Below are 14,984 nucleotides of genomic sequence, written 5' to 3' on the forward strand. Positions count from 1 at the left end.
GAAGAAAAATGAGGGCTGAGCACATAAGTTTGAGAGTAATTTGCTATGGGGATGACATGGCATCATTTGGTGAGATCCTCAAAATAGTGTAGAGAAAGAAGAGGGCTTTGATCAGGGCCTTGAGAGATGATCCAAAAAAATAGGCACCTCCTACTGGGCAGATTTAAGAGAGTGTAGGGTTGACAACAACAAAAAGGGAGGAGATAGTTTCAGAGAAAAGAGTGATCATCAGTACCCAAAAAGATGGATTAAGAACGATGAGGACAGAGATAAGTCATTGAATTTAGCAGTTATATCTTTGATAACCTTGCAGAGAACATTTTCAGCTGAGTAGTGAGATCAGAAGCCTAATTGCAAAACATTGAGAAGTGGGAGGTGAAGACCTGGGAGGAAATGAGGATATATAACTTCTAGGAATTTGGCTACCAGAGTTCAGAAGAAAAAGACAGGATGATAGCTTGAGGGGATGGTGAGGTCAAATGGAAAGTGTTTTTTTAAAGAATGGGTAGATAAAGATTTAAGATTATAGAAACACCCAGATGATCAAAGGGGAAATCTGAAGGAGAAGGGATCAAGGGCACAGGTAGAGGGAGTTGGCCTTGGTAAGGAGAAGAATCATCTATTTTCTTGAAATGGGAGCAAAGGATAAAAGAGTAAGGGCATGACAATGAGGCCATTTGAGGTATAGCAATGGGACGCAAAAGGAATTTTCTCAGTAAAATTATATAAAGCTTGCCACTCTCCTGAAAGGGATATAGGAATGGAGGGAAAATAGGTGACTTAAGAGAAGGTTTGGAATAGATGCTGTAGGGCCTGTGTCAGGAAGTCAACCAGGGAAGATCAGTGAGGGTCCCATAAAGATTGGATGAGCACTGGCCGTTACCAAGGGGATCAACCCCTATGGTGAAGGGGCATGCCCTTCTTGCCACCACCAACCCCACCTGCTACTGATCTGTTCCATGTCTGCCATCGAAGGGCAGGTATACCCAAGAGCCCTGGTAGAGCAGCATCTCCAAGCCTACTTCTAGCCAAGTGACCATTGTCTAGGTGGAAGAATTCCCTTTGGATAAGGGGCCCCACCATTCCTGCCACCACCAACTGCCAACCAACTGCCACTGACAGGCAGGTAAGCCCAAGAACACCGGAACTCCCAGCAGCTCTCCACAGAGTTACCTGCCTGGCTTCCAGCCCGGCTCCCAGTCCGGCTCCTTTGGCCATCATCCGGGGGAGAAATCCCTGAGGATAAGGAGCCCACCACCATCCTTACCATCCTCAACATCAACTACTAAGCAACTACCATGTATAAGCAGGTAAGCTCAAGCACTCTGGGAATTGCAGCTTTCCCCTCTCCACATGCCCCGTGTCTAGATTGCCCCAAAGCTTCATCCTCCAGGGAGGCAACCCTTGGTGGAGATGAAGCCTGGTGACTGTTCCTCTAGGTGTTATCATGCGAACTCCTCAGTAGGCATAGATTTTGAAGACCCCAAAAATAGCATTCTGGATGCCAAAGCTGTTGGCATAGTCAAGTGGTCTAACAGATACTGATCTGGCTTTACTAATGGGAATGACACCACAGAAGATACATGATTATCTCCCATCTTTTTCATGAGGACTTCTTTCCCCTATACCCACCCCTGATCCCCTCCTGGTTTCTTCTCTTTGGAAATGCTTCCCATTTACTCTTTATAGATCTTGTACGTGCCTAGATATCTACGTGTGATCTGCCCTATTAAAATATAAGTGTTTTGGGGGTGAGAAGCACTTTCCCACCTTTCTTTGTATCCCCAACACTTAGTTCAGTTCCTGGCCGGCAAATGCCAGCTCCTTTGTTGTTTTACCCTTGGCTGAAACCTAAAGGTGTTTTATACACCCTATTAGACTGTGAGCTTCTTGAGGTCAGGGGTTGTCCTTTCTATATGTATTCCAGATCTTAGTACAGCGTTTTGTACTTAGTGAGTGAATATTTAATAAGTACTCTTTTATGCATTCATTCATAACACATTTTTATTCCGCCCAATCAACCCAGCCATGTAAACTTGTTGGGGTCAAGGATTGGCATATTTTTGCCTTTGTGTTTGTCTGTCCAGCACTCAGTGCCTTGCATATACGAGATGATAAATATTTATTGAATTTTGATGAATACGAACAGAAGCATAGAGGTCAGTAAGTGTGTAGCAGTTCAGAGGGTAGCAGGGTATAGTAATGCAGTTAGACTTAGTGACAGTATGTTTGGAAAGGAGCACTACGAGATGTCTAGGAGAGTAGGTTGTTGAGAACCTTGAAAGCCAGGCGAAGGAACTTGGGAAGATAATAAGCATTAAGGGGGTTTGAGCAGAGGAGTACAGAAACAACCAAGGTGATGCGTAAGAGAGATTATTGTGGCAGTAGTAAGGTTTGAAGTGGGGGGCAGGGAATGGAGGCAGGCAGACTTTGGGGACTGGCCTAGTGACTGTAAGACTAGAGAGGAAGGGACAGATGTGGATGGTGTTGCAGAAATTGAATCAATAGGATCTGATAACTGATTGGATATGAAAGGCAAGGGGAAGAAGAGAGCCGAGAAAGCCTCAACATGACCATCATCTCCATAATGGCCAAGACCAGCAAAGACCATTGAAGTCCTGCCTTCTGATTCCCAGCAGACTGTTTCTCCAGTACAGCCACATTGTCAGCACCATCCCATCCAGAGACCTTGACTCCCATGGAGTCTCTTTTCCAGCGGTTGCCCTACTAAGAGGCTTTCGAGATCATCAAACCTTTCCCCTATTATTGATGAGAAAACTGGAGAGGAGAAATAACTTACCCAAGATTGTGCAGTGGATTTGTTACAGAGTTGGGACTAGACCTCAGTTCTCATAATTGGCAGGACACTGTTCCCTCTGCCACAGTGGGCTGCCCCTTGTGGCTGGATTAGGCAATGGACTCCTCCTCTCCCATATTGCTGGATGCAGGCTTTTCACAGAAGACCACCTCTCCAGCTTAAAAACTCCATGGCAGGGACTCCTTGCTGAGGGGCTCAGAATGGGTGGCTCTGCCTGGTTGACAGATCTGGCTGTAGCCAAATTCAGGCGTCCCTTCCCGTGAGCCTTCATATGTCTTAACCTCCTACAGTTGCCTTCTCCTCTTTAGGTTCATAGTGCTAAAAAACTTTAGAGGTGATCCATCTTGTAGAAGAAGGTCTGTATAAGGTCTAAATTTCTCTCTGGCGATAAATATCAGAGCTGGGATTTGAACCCAAGTCCAACCCTAAATCTAGCACTTCCTCCCATACCTTGCTGCCTTTCTTGCCCTTTGTTCTATCTCATTTAGGTTATTTACAACTTAGAATTGCTGGCATTTATATAGCAAGGCATAAAGTGCTTTGCTATGATAATCTCATTAATTTAAAATCAAGAGGTGGTAGCTGTTTTTTCATATATTTGAAGGGCTGCCATGAGAGATTAGGCTTTTTTCCTGTTCATCCAAAAAGGGAAGAATGACAAACTTAGGCCTGATGTCAGGAGAAGCTGCTGCAAAGTGGACCAAGTTTTCTTGAGAAATGGGTGGGGGGCTCCCCCCCTTTGGAGATTTTCAGGCAGAGGCAGGAAACCACTTCTGGGGTATGTCTATACTTGAGATTTGATGGCCTCTAAAATCCCTCCCAGTTCTGAGATGCAGTGATTTCTGGGTGGCCTTGCTTCCGCAGGTAAACTGCTTCATTCTTTATTCCAGGTGGAGACAGAAAGGATGGTGTGAATCGAGTGTGAAAAACTCAAGACCAGGTAGGTAGAGTTGGGAGATTCCTGTGAGAGGAGTCAGCAGGGAAGCCCCGGTTGAGTGGTCTCAGGTCCCTCCAAGGTTCCCTGACATACTTATGAGTGGCCCCCAGGAGCCTCCTATGTCCCGAGTCCCTCCCCGCCACAGGTCACAGCATACCCCTGGGTGCCTCAGTGCAACCAGACACAGACTGGCCTGTGATCAGTCTCTGTAAACTGTGGTTTTCTTTCCCTTTTCCTTCATCACCTGTAGCATCATGCCCCATACTTTTCTTCTACCTGAACACTCTGATCTTTGGACATAACTGTGTGGAGTGGTGGACAGAGTCCTGGACTTGGAAGACTGGAGTTTAAATCCCTTACTTAGCTGAGTGTCTCTGGGGAAGTTGCTTAGCCTCTCTCAGCTTCAGTTTCTGCATCTGGAAAAGGAGGATAATATGAGCTCCCTCATAGGGCTGTTGTGAGGATCAAATGAGGTTTTTTTTAATCTATGCATATGTATGTTATTACATATACATATATTTGTATAACATACATATATAATATTAGGGGCAAACAGGTGGGGCAGTGGATTGAGTAGCAAACAGAGTCTGGAAGACTCCTTCCTGAGTTCAAATCTGGCCTCAGACACTAGCCATGTGATCCTGGACAAGTCACTTAACTCTGTTTGCCTCAGTTTCCTTGTCTGTAAAATGAGCTGAAGAAGGAAATGGCCAAACATTCCAGTATCTCTGCCAAGAAAACCCCAAATGGGATCACTAAGAGTCAGACACAATGCTCCAACACTTATGGAAGAGGCTCCAAGGAGACTGTTGAGCCAAGTGCACTGCACACTTAAAGCAGGGACTAGGTAAATGTCATTTATTCTTAAGACACAGGAAGAAAGTGAAGTCCCGCAAGAAGCGATTTGCCTGTGGTCATATATACTGTAAGGGGGAGAGCTGAGAGCTGAACCAGGTCCTCTGACTGTCTATGAGAGTTGTGAAAATGGAATCCTGATTGGGCTAGTTGTTAACATAGCACAGCCTGGCAGGCCTGTACTGTGGGGAGAATGAGTAGGATTTGAACCAATCCAGCTAGCATTTATTAAGCACCTATGGTATGCTGAGCATTAGGGATACTGAGGAATAATGAAGGAGAGTTCCCGGCCCTGAGAGAGTTTCATTCTACAGGGGGATGCACCATATAAACAAGTGAAGAAATGTGTGGAAACATTAGGGGGGAGAGAACACCAGCATACATAAGGAACAGGAAAGGCTTTCTGTAGAAGGGGGAGCATATGCTGGGCCTTGAAGAAAGCCAGAGATTGGAAGATTTGGAATGCATGGCAGACAAGGGTGATCTATTGACTAAGAAATCATCAGTAACTTTGGGAAGAGCAGTTTCATTGGAAGGATAAGGTCAGAAGCTGATTGTAAAGGAGGGATTAAGAAGAGAATGGGAGTAGAGAAAGTGGAGGCACCTATTCTAGACAACCTTTTTGAGGAGTTTAGCAACAAAGGGCAGAAGAGAGATAAGGGTGATAGTTGGTGGGGGTGGCAGGATCAAGTGAGAGTTTTTTCCAAGGTGAGGGAGACATGGGCATGTTTGTAGGCAGTAGACGAGAGAGATTGAAAAGAAGTGAGAGGGGCTGACGTGGGAGCAGTCTGCTGGAGGGGACAGGATGGAACGGGATCACTTGAACAAGTAGAGTAAGGCTTATTGGCCAGATGTTTGAAATTTGTTGGAGGTGTGAGTTTGGAGGTCAGCAAAGAGGTTAGAAAAGGATAGGGAGATTTAAGAATCACCAGTATGGAAATGATAATTTCCATATCTGTGGGAGCTAACGAGATCGCCAAGGGAAGTAGTATAGAGGGAGAAGAGAAGACGCCCAGGATAGAACCCTGTGGGACAGGGGTTAGAGGTTATTTGAAGAAGATTGCTAGATCACAAAGGAGAGAAGGAGCGGTCAGATGGGTAGAAGGAAAACCAGGAAAGAGCGGTATCCTGAAAACCTAGAGAGAAGGAAGTATCGAGGCTAAGAGGATGATCAGTAGTCTCAAAGGCTACAGAGATATGGAGGAGAAGGAGGATTGAGAAAAGAACATTGGATTTAGCAGTTAACAGATCTTTGGTAACTTTGGAGAGAGCATTTTTGGTGGGATGACAAAGTTGGAAGCTGGATTGTTAGGGGTTAAGAAAAGAGTGAGAGAAGAGCAAATGAATATACTTATTGTAGATGACCTCAAGGAACTTAGACACTAATGGCTGAAGAATATAGGTCTACAGTTAGTGGGGTTGGAAGGATTGAGTCAGGGGTTTTGGGAAGATGGGAAAGACATGGGTCAGGGAAGGATCCCGTAGATAGATCGAAAATAAGTGGTAGAGCAGGGCTGACAGAGGAGGCAATCTTGGAGAAAACAAAATGGAATGAGCAGCCAGAAGGGTTAGCCTTGGTAAAGAGTAAGCCCACCTCTTCATGTGAGATAGAAGCGAAGATGGAAAGAGTGGCAAAAGGCACTTGAGGGATAGGAGATGAGCAAGAGAGAACAAGAGGGAGCCTCATTTTTTTTTCTATAAAATATGACACTAAGTTCTCATCTAAGAGATTGGTGCAAGAAGAAGCCATGGGAGGTTCGAGGAAAGGTTTGAAAGAGCCACTGTGGAGAGTGGGAGGGTGAGTCCGTCAGGGAGATCTAGAATTGCCTAGCAGCAGTGAGGGCCCATTTGGGACTATGTAATACAAATTTGCTGTGGACCCAGTTGGAACAGTTGTGTGATTTTCTCCATCTTTGTTCAGCAGCACATAGGTAGAAGTGATGGACAGTTATCTAATGCTGAGGCTTGGTCAGGGAGCAATCAGCAAAATGGTATGGGAGCCAGAAACTCAAGAGAAGAGGGGCAATATAGAGTGAAATTGGTTCACCAAGGGATCGTGGGGAGGAGAAAACAGAGTGGCCAGTGCAGGGAAGATGGCCTGGGAGAGAGCCAATCGGAGGTCACAGTGTGGAAAAAGTCGGGTCTGGTAGGGGAAGACAGGGAGAGGTGGAAAGTCTGTGCATTATGGTCAGGTAAGGGAATTAGGGAATTCTTGAGCATGGAGGTGGCGTACTTGTGAGGGAAGGCGCGTCTTTGTGTGTGGCAGAGGTGGGGTGGAGGAGTAGCTCATAGGAGGGGAATAGATTGAGAAATTAGTAATTAGGGTGTTTGGGAGAGCGTCAATAGGTGCATTAATTGACTGGCAGATTGCTGGATTTAGAATTCAGAGACCTGGGTTCAAATCCCAAGCTCTGTTACTTTTACCTGCTTAACCGTGGACAGGTCACTGACAAGGTTAAATTAGGTGGTCTTTCTGGTTGCTTAGGTTCTAGATCTATGTTCCTGTGACTTGAGGGATGGAACAAGCACAGACCTGGGGAGCTATGGGCATATTTCCAAGAACTCCGATGTGTCTGGTGACTTCTTTCCGTCTCCTGTAGGTCACTTATTTATTTGGTTTCATCCTTTGCTGACTTTTCTTTTCTCTTTCCCCAGAATTTCCAATGTCCGGGGTTACAGGTATCAAAGAGAATATCGAGGAGGTCCAACAACAGAATAAGAACAATGAAAATCAGAAAGAAATACCAGGTAAGGAGACAATAAAAACATTGATCAGGGCTGGGCCGGGGACCCAGAGCCTCAGTCCCTTCATTCCCAGGCCATTGCTGTGTTTCAGTCCTCTCATCTGTAAAGTGATGGTAGTCCTGCCGATCTTTGAGGGCAGCCCGAATTAGATGGTGGATGTGAAAGGTATGTGGACAATGTATGAGGTGATGAAAAATACTGTCCTCCTGCAGAGAGAGAACTGATGGCATCTGAATGCAGATCGAAGCAGACTTGTTTTTCCCTTTTTTTGTGTGTGTTTCTTTTTCCTTTGGGTCTATGTTGTCTTTTACAACATGACTAAATGGAAATATGTTTTGCATGATTGTGTGTGTTTAACCTATATCAAATTGCTTACTATCTTGGAGGGGGTAGAGGGAGAAAAAACTCAAAATTTTTAAAAAATGTTAAAAGTTGTCTTTATGTATAACTGGGGGAAAAATAAAATATTATTTTAAAAAAGAAAGAACATGTATGAGGTCTAGCACAGAATGTGTTTCCACCTAAGGAACTGGAATATGCCAGGGACTGATTGCTTCCTGTGTAGGAACATACTGGTTTCCTCCATTGTTTGTTTTTACCACCTCTTTTCTTTCTCCTCAGTATCACCGAGTTCTTCTGACAAAAGCACAGCAGATTATTGGGATTCCCTCTTAGAAATGAAGCTAGGTGAGTAGATGATGGGGCCAGAAGAGATGTTAGGACCTTTTCTCTATCAGTTGCTACCTGTGTGGCTTTGGTCAATCATTTACCCTCTCTGGGCCTCAATTTCTCATCTATAGAACAAGGGGCCTGGACTAGGTGACCTCTGAGATCTCTTTCCCTTCTTAATCTATGTCCTCATGACCCCAGGACACCTCTGCTTAGAAGCCCTCTGAAGCAGACATCCTGACATCTTGATTTGAGAGCCTTGCTGGGCTGGGTAGAGAGCAGGAGGACTTTCCCTCCAGTGGCCAGGATCTCGTTTATTACTCGTCAGACCTCCTCCCCATTGATTTTATTGTTCAGTGTGCCTGTCTTGCAATCTTCCAGCACCTAGGCATCTGCCTCCCCCTGAGTTGGGGGGTATTTAATGGGTGAGGAAATGGGAGAAGCCTTTCAGAGCGAATCTTGTCCCGCCAGCCCCACCCCCTTACCTGTCTCCAGTGAAGTGTTTTAATATAATGGCCCCCGTTACTCTAGCCCTCTGGAGCTTGCAAACACTTTCTACAACAGCTCTAGGAAGGAGGGATATAAGTATTAGGACCCCATTTGCATGAGGAGGCTCAGAAGAGGAAATAACCAGGCCTTCTGACTTTTAAGTCCAGTGTTCATTCCACTGTGCCAAGTTGCCTGAGTACTTCGTAAAAGCAATCAGTTAACCAGCATTTATTAGGTGTGGGGCTATGGCTAGGTAGAGGACGTCCCCAAAGGCTCATTGCCGCTTTATGTTTTCAGGGTATTAATAGAGTTAAAATGATAATGAGATTTTTGGGGGTACCATATATTGATCAAGAAAGGTCTTAGGGCAGAGTTGTGGGGGCACTGTTAGCCTGTGTGTCCAGGGCAGGTATTCAAGCCTAGGCCTGCGTTATTTAAAAAGTTTTGCCTCCTCTTCTCCTCCAACAAATAAAGTGAAACTGGCACATTCCTGAGAAGTCTAGAAGGAATGACCCTGAGAGGATTTGACTGGCCAGTGTCCCAAGAAGAAGAGGGCAGAGGACAAATCTTAGAATCTCCACCTTGCTCCCTCTGCCTGCCTCACTCACTGGTTTCAATTTCCTCTTCTCCCTCTTTTCAGAAAACATGAAAATGACCAGGAGCCTGAGCACAGAGAGTGTTATGGGATCGAACGATGAAGATATGCAAGGTAACCTGACGGGGAAGACCCAGAACCCCAGGTCTAGAAGGAACACTGAGACCTCCCCCATTGCCCCCTTCTCCTGGTTCTACTCCCGAGGGCATCTGGGTGGGTCTTGGGTGTCCCAGCCCAGAGACTCGGAGCTCCTTGGGGACCCACAAACCTCTTCATCCCCTTAAACCAGTATCAGACATTCCTTGTCATTTATTCAACAAATATTCATGAACTAATTTTTAAAAATTGATTCAAGAAAGGAAAGTCCTCACTCCTCTTAGGGAAGTTTCTTATCTGAGCTGAGGATCATCTTCCTATAACTTCCACCCATCGGTATTAGTGCTTCCCAAGAGGGGCAAACAGAGTTCCTTTTCTGTAGACACATCTGTCAGATGTTTCTCCTGAGTTTTTGCTTTTTTAGGTTTGGTGATCTTTCACCTTTGTGACATGGTATTAAGAAGTGCTCAATATTTTAATTATATGTATCCCCCACCCTATCCCCAGGCTACTCTTCTAACTAGATCTCTGCACTGATAAGTTGACTCCCAAAGGGTTACATATTGCCCAAGGTTCATGGGTATGAATTCCTAAAACTGTCATGGGTTCCAACAAGTATGCTTACATTCAATAGTCAGTGAATACATACACTTAGCTCAGAGTGAAGCGAAATACTTGGATGTCATAGCTACATAGCAACATGACATTGTGCTCTGGGGCACACTCCCCACAAATACACCCATCAGCCATGGGGAGAGCAGGCACATCCATGGAGTTGAATGGTGATGAGGCCTACGTGTGGCCGGGACAGCTTACCGCCTCCACCACCAGCACTGTGGGACCCAATGTCCTTTCTTATCTCATGGTGTCCTCATGCTGCTTCCTCCTGAGTGGAGGCGGTTTCTCAGCTAGGCTCCCTGGGGATGCCCATCTCTGCGGCTTCCAGCTGCTGAGGCGAACCTTCTTCTTCTTCCTTAGATGGCTGCCAGGTGTTGCCATCCACTGATTCTCTGTCTTTACTCCCTGTTCCCTGTTGGATAATGTCTCTCCTCCAACCAAGCAGCTCTTCTATATGACATCATTGGGAGGGAGAAGAGAGGAGAGAAAAATCCTCTCCACTGCCCTCTGGGAGAGGCACAAGGAATCCCCTCTCAAGACCTGGGTTCTTCCGCCCTAGTTTATTATCCTCTGACCTAACAGAGGTCACACTCATTGGAGCTGTTTCCAGCTGTGACACTCCCTCTAGGGAATATGTCCTGTTTGTTGGGTTTTTTTAAGGTTTCTAAGGTTGCATCTGATCTTTGGCCATTGGATGACCAAAGGATGCCATCCAGTGGCCAAGCTGCCCTTCTAATTCCATCAAGGAAGAACTTTTTAAATTCTTCATAAAAGAGTAGCAAGAACGAAAATGAAAACGCTTATTTGCACTTTAAGACATTAATATCTCACTGTCTCTGTCAATTGGTCAGGGGTGTCTGGACCAACTCCCCCTCATTCCCCACCAATATATAAAATAATAACTTATTACCTTCTAGCTGTCCAGAAGGGGTTGGGGTGGAGGGAGAGAGAATAATTACTCCTCTGACAGCTCTAGATAGACTAGGTCTTTGAAAATGGTGCAGTAATGGGCCATGGGAATAGAGGGAAGGCTTTCTGTTGCTAATAAAGCCAGACCTCCTTGATTCAAAACTTTAAAAGCAGCTCCCAGAGTTTGAAATGCAGAAGGTGTGATTATTGCCTCTGTCCTTCAAGAAAAGCTGAGAAGCAAGGTGAGTAGAGATTGTAATAAGAGGAACAGGAATTACACATGAACTAAATAGACAAGGAGCAGGAACTGACTATAGGGAAAACACCTATAGGACTTCCTTTCTCTGGCTCTCTCTAACTAGAGTCTGTGTCACATACTGGTGCAGAATGTGTTCATAATGTTTGTAGATCTACAGAGAATTTGGAGGAGGGTCAACAGCTTTGGTTTCCAGGCTTCTCACCATCCTAGTTGCCCTCTTGTGGGCACCCTCCAACTTGTCAGTGTCCCTCCTAAAAGATGGCACCCCAAATTGAATTCCGTACTTTCGATGTCAACTGATCAGAGAAATGACAAAGACTCTAACCTCCTTCATTGGGAAACTAGGTGGTCTAATGCTATGTCCACATTTGATGCCCATCTGAGAACTTTATAAAGAATGCGAATGGTACTCTTTCTTTGCCAGTCTTAAAAAATGTAGCCACCACTCAGCCTTCCTAGCACCCTCCCTTAGTTTGTGATTCAAAAACGTGTGTACAATTGAAAGGGCAAAAGAGATGGAAGAAATCCAAGAGGAACCCAGAAGACTAGGTGGAGAGGTGGATGTCCAGAATCCCAGAGCTGGAAGGGGCACTGTGGCCTCCCTTCTTCGATTATCACCACCTGCCCTCTTTTAACTTCTTTTCCCCCCTCTCTTCAGGAAATATGTTTCCTACAAGCATAAGCAAAGACACTGGGAAAGGATCAGATGAAGAAGAAGTACTAGGTATGCAGATGGGAGAATCCCAGAGTGACAGAGCTACAAGGGATACCACCATCTCTAGTTCTCCTTCCCCCTCATGACCTCAGGGCCATAGAAACCTCTCCCTCTTGGAATCATGGCCCTAAACCCTCTTGGACACATAACCATGTCTTGAAATGGGTGGAAAAAAAGGCATCCCCTATGTGTGGAATCTAATGCCAATGGTTGTTTTTTAATAAACTCCACACACAACTAAGCTTTACATAATTTTTATACATTCAAGAATTTAACTAGGTTGTCCCTCCTCATATAGAAGTGCTTCCTTAAAGGAGCTGAAATCCTACTCCTGATAACTTGGAAGGGAGAGCTAGACTAGGCTCTAGAAGTAAATCCCCATTAGTCTGCAGATGATCCAACTATATTCCCCAGAGTTTACTTCTCCAAGGTGCACGTCACTAATGTCTCCAACAGCATCGTCCCACGACCCACAGTCATCACCTTTCTTCAGACCTGCTCAAAGCTCAGCCCTTCCTTCCATGGGACTCAGACACTTTACCACAGTTCTCTGGAGTGGGGCCTGATTGGGGCCTAGCAAAACTGGACAATTGTTGCTCTTGCCCTAGACATTTTTTTTTGATAGCTGCACTTTCAGTTTTGAATTGTACTGGATTTGAAGTCCCCTAAAACGCTCAATTCTTCTAGACAAGAATTGCTATCTGGACACATTTCGCTAAACGACATTGTTTTCGAGTCGTAAAGGTTCGAAGCTCATCCAGCCCCAACCCAAAGCAGGTTTTACCCTCCAAAACAGCATCCACCAGCGTCTCCCTGGAAAGACCATCCACTACAGGAAACTCATCTCCCTTCTCCCCCAGTCCGTTACATTTTTAGGCAGAAGTTTTTAGTAATTTTTTTATTATATTGATTCAAAATCTGAATCACTATAACTTCTACCCATTGGTTCTGGTTCTGCCTTCCAGAACCAAACAGAACAAATCTAATCCCCCTTCAAGACGACAGCCCTTCAGATATCTGAAGAGACGAATCAGGCCTCCGCCCAAACTCTACTGTTCTCCAGGTTAAATTTCTCCACTTTCTTCAACCCAATGATAATTTATGTTGCTGTCCTTGGTTTTTACATCATCTTCATCTCCATGCATGTATCTTACTTCCCCCTCCCCATTATGCTCTCCCTTATAACAAAGAATACCAAATATAGAGGGAGAATACTTCAACAAAACTAACACACACATCATCTTAAGTCTGACGGTGTATGCAGTGTTCTGCCCCTGGAGTCCCTCACCTTTGCAAAGGAGGAAGGTGCATTTTCTCATCTCTTCCTGAAGGCTAAACTTGTAGTCATGATTGCATAGCATTTGGTTTCAGGTTTTTGCCATTTGGAAAGTTTGAATTGTGATAATCATTGCATATACTATTTTCCTGGTTCTGCTTTGTTTTTTCCATTCATAAGTATTTGTGCACCTCTCTAAATTCTTCATCTTCATCATTTCTTACAGCACCACGATATTCCATTACATGAAAGGTTTCATAATTTGTTTAACCATTTCCCAGTCCAGGGCCGGCTATTTTGTTTCCAGTTTTTTTGCTCCTTCAAAAACTCCTACTAGGACTATGTTGGTGGATATAAGACCTGTTGTTTTCTTTGATGTCAGTGAAGATGTCTACCAGTGGGATTTCTGGATCTGGACATTTTAGTCACTCTCTCAGCATAATTCCATATTGATTTCCAGGATGGTTGAACAAATTCACAGCTCCACCAGTTGTAATTTTAGGGTTGCCTGCCTTCCCATAACTCCCCAGCACTGACTATTCCATCTTTTGCCATCTTTGCTAATTTCCTAGGTGTCAGGTGAAACCCTCAAGGTTGTTTTAATTTACTTTTATCTTGTTATTAGTAATTTCAGACAATCTTTAACAGCCATATGGCTGTCAATTTTTTGTTAATGTTAATTTATTTTGTAGTTGTTTACATCGTATGACCACTTAACCACTGGAAAATGGCTTTTGGTCTTAGATATTTGCGTTAGTTCCCTACACATCTTGGATGTTAGGCCCTTATCAGAAATCTCTGATTCAATTTTTTTTTCCCAGTTGACAGCTTCCCTTCTTACTCTGGTTGCATTGATTGTTAGTGCAAAATCTTTTCAATTTAATGGAATTGAAATGATCTATTTTATCTTTTATGATCACTTCTGTCCCTTGTTTAGTTAAGAATTCTCTCCCTAATCAGCTGTACAAAGTACCGGATATAATTCTTTTCTCATTTTTTAAATAGTGTGATATTTTAATGTGCAGGATATGGATCCATTGTAAGCTTATCATATGGTATGTTGTATAAGAAGTTTATCCAAACATCTTTCCAGTAAAACCCAGACATTTTTGTTAACTTTTTTAACCAAGTAATTTATGGTTTCAGGTTTATACTATACTGGGTTATGGAATTTATTGTTTTCTGAGTCTTCCTTTTCTATCCTGTTCCCTTGATCTATTTTCTTGTTTTTAACCTAGTGCCAAATAGTTTGATAAGTTTGATATGATTACCACTTTGTGTGGTATAATTTGAGGTCTAGAATTGCTTTGTGCCTTTCCCTCTTACTTTGAAAAAGTATTTCTCTTAAGATTCCTCCAGTGAATTTTGTTATTTCCTGGTTCTATAAGGTATCACTGGCGATTCCATTGGTAAACACTATACCTACAAATTACTTTAGGTTAGTAATATCATTTTTTTTCTCTATTGGTGGGCTCAACTGCAAACAGCGAATATGCCTCCTAATTAAGTAGTTCTTTATTACTTTAAAGAGTGTTTTATAAATAAAACTGAATGCTGTATAACTTGACCAAATTTATCCTTGAAGAAGAGATGAGAAAATAATATCATCCTCCCTTTCTTGGAGAGGTAGGGGAATAGGAGTGTGAAACATTTTACGTACTGTCAGAACATATTCATGTGTTACTTAGTTTTGCTGAATCGATTTCTCTTTTTTCTTCTTCCTCTCTTTTTAATTTCTGTTACAAGGCATGTCTCATTTTATAGGAGAAGAGAAAGGGGGTATCTTTGGAAATGAAGGTGATTTAAAAAAAAGATATCAATAAAATTTTCTTAAAGTGTTTTATAACTGTATTTCCATAAGTTTTAAGTGTACCTTGGTAGATTGACTCTCAGATGTTTTATGCATTTTGTAGTTATTTTGAATGGGACTTTGCTTTCTATTATTTCTTCATGGATTTTGTTATAGCTATGTAGAAATACTATTGAGTTTTGTGGATTTATTT

At 43.6% G+C, this 14,984-nt stretch overlaps 1 protein-coding gene across 1 annotated transcript in view; it reads left to right on the forward strand.

The window, feature by feature from the left end:
• GDPD4 (glycerophosphodiester phosphodiesterase domain containing 4) overlaps positions 1-14,753 on the forward strand; it is a gene marked incomplete at its 3' end in the record, with an annotated part of 72,443 nt that extends 57,690 nt beyond the window's left edge. Inside the window, exons 15-20 of the mRNA XM_036743924.1 lie at positions 3,709-3,758; positions 7,266-7,358; positions 7,977-8,042; positions 9,154-9,222; positions 11,649-11,714; positions 14,728-14,753. Of these exons, the coding sequence (XP_036599819.1) occupies positions 3,709-3,758; positions 7,266-7,358; positions 7,977-8,042; positions 9,154-9,222; positions 11,649-11,714; positions 14,728-14,753 (370 nt within the window). The remainder of the gene's footprint in view (positions 1-3,708; positions 3,759-7,265; positions 7,359-7,976; positions 8,043-9,153; positions 9,223-11,648; positions 11,715-14,727) is intronic.
• Between the last annotated feature and the right edge of the window lie 231 nt (positions 14,754-14,984).

This window comes from Trichosurus vulpecula, chromosome 2 (genome assembly GCF_011100635.1).
Source record: "Trichosurus vulpecula isolate mTriVul1 chromosome 2, mTriVul1.pri, whole genome shotgun sequence".
NCBI lineage: Eukaryota > Metazoa > Chordata > Mammalia > Diprotodontia > Phalangeridae > Trichosurus > Trichosurus vulpecula.